Below are 5953 nucleotides of genomic sequence, written 5' to 3' on the forward strand. Positions count from 1 at the left end.
GCTCAGTTTCTTTGCTTTGCCCACAATCTCTTGCTGGGGCTGGTGTGGGGGGCTGAGGGCATAGATTTCACCCTCCTGGGAGGCTGTATGGGAGGAGACTGAGAGCTAGGAGTCAGACCAGCCACTGGGCCCTTTATAAGTCAACTTAGTCTCTGCAAGCCTCACTTTCCTTGTCTGCAAAATGGGGCTGTGTGTGAATGGTGCATGTCAAGTGTCAGGTGCAGAATACACATTTAGTGAATCGGAGGAACCTTGCAGAACACACAGGGGATGGCTCAGGCAGGGCAGAGGTAGGGAACCCCAAAGAGGAAGAAATGAAATTGGTTCACAGCCAGCGTGCTAGAGGGCCCGGATGGAGCTTCATCCCTGCAGCCTGAGGAAGGGCAAGTTCAGTTGCCCGCCCCCTTGGCCCAGTAGGTCCCACTTGCACAGCACGGAAGTTGTTGGTTGCTGCCTCATGACCTACAGTGTCAGTACAGAGCTGGGGCCTCCGTGAAGGCCTACACCATGCGAAGGCCTGAAGAAGCCAGGAGCCACTCACCCCCTTCCCTCCCAGCATGGGCCTGTTCCAGAAAACCACGCCCACAAGCATTCTTGCTCAGGTATAGTAGTAGGAGCTGTAGCAAAGAACTGAACCTAACCCTGAAACAGGATTTGAAAAAAAAAAAAAAAAATCACATTTTGCAAACTGCCCACCAGGGGTCACCCTATCTTCAGAATCGCGGGGTGCCGACTTCACACCGGCCTGCGGTGGGAGCGAAGGGTCTCAGAGTCCAGCCGCAGCGGCTCCAGTTGCCCAGCTTCGGTGCCTGGACCATGGCCACCGCTCCAGCAGTGGAGTGATGGGAGACGGGCTGTGGTCAGTGTGGCCGGAAGATTTCCGAGCATTGCTGCAGGATGAGCTCCACCACCTGGTTCTGGAACACCATGGTCATGGGCATGCTGCTCTCCTCGGTCTCAGGCCGTAGCAGCGTGGGCCCGAACACGATGGCCACGCTCTGGACCGACATGCGATTCTGCTCTCCGTGTTCGACCACCCTGCAGCGGGGTGAGGGTAGGTGGGATCAGGGCCCTGAGCTGGGGAGAAACCCCAGCTCCCCATTCCCGCGCTGCTCGCCCGCTCACCGGCGCAGGTGCTGGAACAGCAGCCGCAGCGTGTCGTGGTTGGGGGCGGGCAGCGAGCGCACCAGGTCGCGCACACAGCCGCTGCGCTGGGCCTGGTCCTTCAACTCTGGGGGAAAGCAAGCGTCAAATCCGGGAGGCAGAGGACGGATCAGGGGAAGGCGAGCGGGTTCATCCAGGGCCGTGGGAGCCCAGAGGGGCTGACAGCCAGGGAGGTGCCGAGGCAGGCGGGCTCCGCTTCACCCCAGCCGCCCCTCCTCTCCCAGGGACTCACTGATGGCCGCCATGAACCGGTGGAAGTGCGAGAAGGGGAAGAGGGGCTCCGGCAGCTCACGGAAGAAGAGCTTCAGGGCGCCGGTGATCACGTGGACGTCCTCCCAGCGCCCGTTGTCCAGGTCCAGATGTTCATCTGTGACAGGGGACCGAGTGGGGGAGCGGGAGCAAGCGGGAGGAGTTAGTGCCTCTTGGCTGTTTCAGCCCTGGGACAGGGGCTGGGGACGGGCCTCACCGTGGTCCACCTTGTAGCGCAGCTTCTGGATGGTGGCCAGGTTTCCACTGATGCGGTATAAACCGTCAATGTCCAGCCCTGGGGCAGAGGGAGGCGCTGACCTCGGGTCGGATAGGGTAGGGTGGTATGGCGCTAAATCCCCTGCTATGATTCCTACCCACTCTTTCCTCATCGGCCCTGCCCCACCCACGGGTCTCTGACGGGGGTCCTGGGAGAAAGCCCTTGAGGAACCCGGGATCTTGGCCAGCCGCCGCTCGTACCCCGGGCCTCGACGGTGCGGATGCACTGCTGCACGAAGCGCGGCACCGGGCTCCTCTCGCGCTCACACAGAGCGGCCAGCGCGCAGCCGAACACCTGGTCTGGGGGAGAGGCTCGTCAGCGCTGCCCCGCGGCCGCTCCGCGCCGCCAGCCCGCCAGGCCCCGCAGGTACCTTTGATATAGCCCCTGTCCCGCAGCGACTGCAGCGTGGGCCGCCTCAGCAGGAACTTGCGGAGCTTTTGCCGGACCTTGCTCAAGTCGCTCTCCTGGCTCCCAGGACCCAGGGTGGGCGTGGCTGCGGGGGAACGAGGCGCTGGGTGGCCCTACGTTCGCCAGCCTCTAGGACATCTCCGCCCCCAGCCTGGGCGTCTCCACCCCCCAGATGGCGCCCTCCCTTCCTGGCTCTCAAACCTGGGCCAGGCCGTGCGTCTTCGTCTTTGTCCTGCCAGCTTCCCAGGCGTTCACTGGACCCGAAGTCCACGCTGCTGTTCTCACTTTCCTCCTCTGCGGGAAAGTCTACGGACTGGAATCATGCAGCCTCAGATCTGAGGGTCCTCCCGGAGAGGGGGGAGGGACGCGAAATGCCCTCCCAGCCAGCTGGGCCAGAAGACCTCCAAGCAGGGAGGAAGCTCTTCTTTTCCTTACCCAGGTAAACTCCCCTCACTTCCACCGGGGACTCAGAGTATTAGCTTTCCTCGCTGCACGGAGCCCTTTAGATGTTGTGGACAGCCATCCTAACTACCCTATCCATCTCCCAGTTCTGGCCCCTTCTTCCCCTATCCCTCAGCCACCTTGGACCCACTCCACTAGGTCAACAGTGCTCCATATGTGGCTCTCAGTACTGAGTTTGTGATTACAGCTGGGGCCAGAGCACTGCATCACCTCCCTAGATCTGGATTCCTACTTCTATTAATACAGCCAGTACTGGCTCATAGGAAATTAGGGTCAAAAAGACCCAGGTCATTTTTGTGTAAATAGCTGTCAGTCATAGGCAGTGGAAATGCGGGACCCATCCTAAGGGGAGGCACAATCAAGGAAGACAGTATGGGCCTGCTTAGGTGGCCCCACTTCCACCTGGAGAGTCCTCCTGCAGGGGCTGGACTCATAATTAAGGAAAGCTGTTCCTCAGCAACCCCTCCTGCCATCCCAGCAACAAGGGGGACTGCGTCTAGAGGGAGGGGCACTTGCCCATTGAGCCACTGAGCTTCCCCATTCCCCCACACCCTGCCATTCACCCACCATGGGCACAGCGGCCCTGCAGGATGGCTGGCCACCCCCTCTCCACCAACCCCGGAGGACCTGGCCTCCCCCTACCAGCTCCTGGATGCCCTGGGCAATGGCCTTCTGCCAGGTGCTGATGATCGACTCCGAGTCGTGCTGGATCAGGTACTCCGAGCCATCACGGCTCCGCAGCTGAAGGAACATAAGTCATTCCATCATCTGCAGTTGCCTGGGCCTGTCCCAAGGCTAGGCCTCGTGGGGGATCCAGAGATGAAGGTAACTCATCCCCACTCCCAGAACTCAGAGCCTAATGGAGCCTCACTCTAGGCCCAGGTATCCATCCCACTTAAAGCAGTAACTGACAGCAAGCAGTTGAGTCTAAAGCATCTTCTCCATAGGCACATGGAGCTAGTGAGTGATGGAGCAACGACCAGCATGCCTTGCGTCACCTTCCCTGCTCCACCCTGCCTCCCTGAGAGTGGCCTCACCCAGGGCAAAACACTAAGTGAAAGGAACTACCTGTGGGAGGCTCTGTGGAGTAAAGGCAGGGAGAGAGGCTTTGAGAGCAGGTCACAGCTGATTCTGGAAAAAGCGAGGGCTCACCCCCCATACACACTGAGGACAGGAAGTGCTACCCCTCCTTTTGCAGCCAGCAGTCCCACCCTCTCCATGCTCCAGCCTGGGCACTGTATCCTCTAACCACTCACTTCATCAAGAAGCCAAATTGCAGCAAATCGCCAGGGAAAACTTCCGGCCACAGGAGTAACTGCTCAAAGCTAAGCCCTTTCAGCAAATTTAGGGGCCCTGAGTCATGGCATAAAAAGACTATGAAGCATAACCCCAAATGCACAAACAGTAGAAGTTAACTAGATGAATGGGACTTTCTAAAAATTAAATTTTTATGTGCTTCCAAAGACTTCTCCAAAAGATTAAAAAGAGAACCTACAGAATGGGAAAACATATTTGGCAATGACACATCTGACAAGGGACTTATCTCTAAAATTCATAGAAAACGCCAATACCTCAACAACAAAAAGACAAGCAATCCAATTAAAAAATGAGCAGAAGACATAAATAGACAGTTCTTCAAAGAGGATATTCAGGTAGCCCATAAACACATGAAGAAATGTTCATGATCATTAGCCAATAACCCAAGGGAAAAAAAAAAAAACAACTCACTGTCGTTGAGTCGATTTCAACTCATACCGACCACTCCTCGGGTTTCCGAGGCAGTATCACTACAGAAGTAGATTGCCCCATCTTCCTTCTGAGGACTGGCTGGTGGGTTTGAATCTTAGGCACTATGCCACCAGAGCTCCCCACTAGCCATTAGAGAGATGCAAATCAAAACAATGACATACCATCTTGCCCTAGCACTAGTAGCAAAGTTCAACAAGACAGAGAATAACAAATGCTGGCGAGTATGTGGACAGATTGGGACTCTCATACACTGCAGGTGGGACTGTAAAATGATACAAGCACTATGGAAAGTAGTATGGTGATTCCTTAAAAAGTTGGAATTAGAAATACTATTTGACCCAGCCATTCTATTACTAGTTATATATCCGAAAGAAGTGAGAGCCAGGACAAGAACACATATATGCACACCCATGTTCATCGCACCACTATTTACAATAGCAAAAAGATGGAAACAACCTAGGTGCCCATCCACAGAAGGATGGATAGCCAAACTATGGTACATACACAATGGAATACTACGCAACACTAAAGAATAACGTAGAATCTGCAAAACACCGCATAATGTGGATGAACTTGGAGGACATCATGCTGAGTGAAATAAGTCAATCACAGAAGGACAAATATTGTATTAGTCTACTATTGTAAAAAGTCAAGGAAAGGTTTATATATGGAAGGAAATTTTCTTTGTTGGTTACCAGGGGTGGGAGGGGTGAGGCGGGAACCCTGCTAAATAGATAGAGACAGGTATTGATTTGGGTGAATGGCAAGGCAATGTGCCAAATGTGAGTGATCAACACGGTGGCACTAAGGAAGAGGAAGACATAGAGAGGTGCATGAGAGGTATAGACCACAAAGATGAACCTTTTGCACAACAGTACTGCATTGTCAGTGACACCAAACATTGATATATGGGTAGATAGATGGGTGGACAGGCTGAACGATTAGGTATGTCTACACAGGGGAGAGTGTGCCCAAGACCATGTACAGGGCTGGCAGACAATATTTCTACAAGCATATTTGTATGTTTTATAAGAATTTCCAGGTATATAGTAGAGCTGACATGGGACAAGATTGTAGTCACTTCTTGGTCACAGCCAGCTACCCAGAAGAAGTAAGTAGTTGGACTTGTGGACTCAGGACCACAGTCACAGGGGACATCAAGCTCAATTGGCATAACATACAACACAAAAACATTGTTCCACATCCTAGTTTGGCATGTAGCGACTGGGATCTTAAAAACTTGCAAGCAGCCATCTAGATGCAACAATGGGTCTCTCCTCAACCAGAGCAAAGAAGAATGAAGGAAACAAAAGACACATGGAAACAATTAGTCCTAGTGACTGGGACACCATGTGATTTTCAGCCTATATGACTATGAGATCAGAAGAATTAGATGGTGCCTGGCTACCAATGTCAACCACTTGGAGGGGAATCTATGTAGGAGATCCTGGATAGAGTGCGAGAACAATGTGGAACAAAACTCAAAACCATTAAAAAGAAAGAAAAAAAAAAAAAGGGACCAGGTTTGCTGGTCTGATAGAGCCTGGTAGAACCACTGAGACTATGGCCCCTAGCTGCCCTTCAGGTCTGGAATTGAACCCACTCCTGTGGCTTCCAGCCAAACAAAAGACAGGCATATGAGCT

The 5953-nt window shown here is 53.6% G+C and overlaps 1 protein-coding gene across 1 annotated transcript in view; it reads right to left on the minus strand.

Annotated features, from left to right (window-relative positions):
• Nucleotides 1-860: 860 nt before the first annotated feature.
• The window catches only part of ARHGAP27 (Rho GTPase activating protein 27), a 43630-nt gene continuing 38537 nt past the window's right edge, over nucleotides 861-5953 (minus strand). Inside the window, exons 9-16 of the mRNA XM_042782877.1 lie at nucleotides 3203-3301; nucleotides 2300-2411; nucleotides 2061-2183; nucleotides 1891-1989; nucleotides 1631-1708; nucleotides 1397-1531; nucleotides 1126-1231; nucleotides 861-1038 (exon numbers count right to left, since the gene is read on the minus strand). Coding sequence (XP_042638811.1) covers nucleotides 861-1038; nucleotides 1126-1231; nucleotides 1397-1531; nucleotides 1631-1708; nucleotides 1891-1989; nucleotides 2061-2183; nucleotides 2300-2411; nucleotides 3203-3301 — 930 coding nt within the window. The remainder of the gene's footprint in view (nucleotides 1039-1125; nucleotides 1232-1396; nucleotides 1532-1630; nucleotides 1709-1890; nucleotides 1990-2060; nucleotides 2184-2299; nucleotides 2412-3202; nucleotides 3302-5953) is intronic.

The sequence above is a fragment of the Orycteropus afer genome, unplaced genomic scaffold (assembly GCF_000298275.1).
Source record: "Orycteropus afer afer isolate SDZICR_OR568_19922 unplaced genomic scaffold, OryAfe1.0 scaffold00495, whole genome shotgun sequence".
NCBI classification, from domain to species: domain Eukaryota; kingdom Metazoa; phylum Chordata; class Mammalia; order Tubulidentata; family Orycteropodidae; genus Orycteropus; species Orycteropus afer.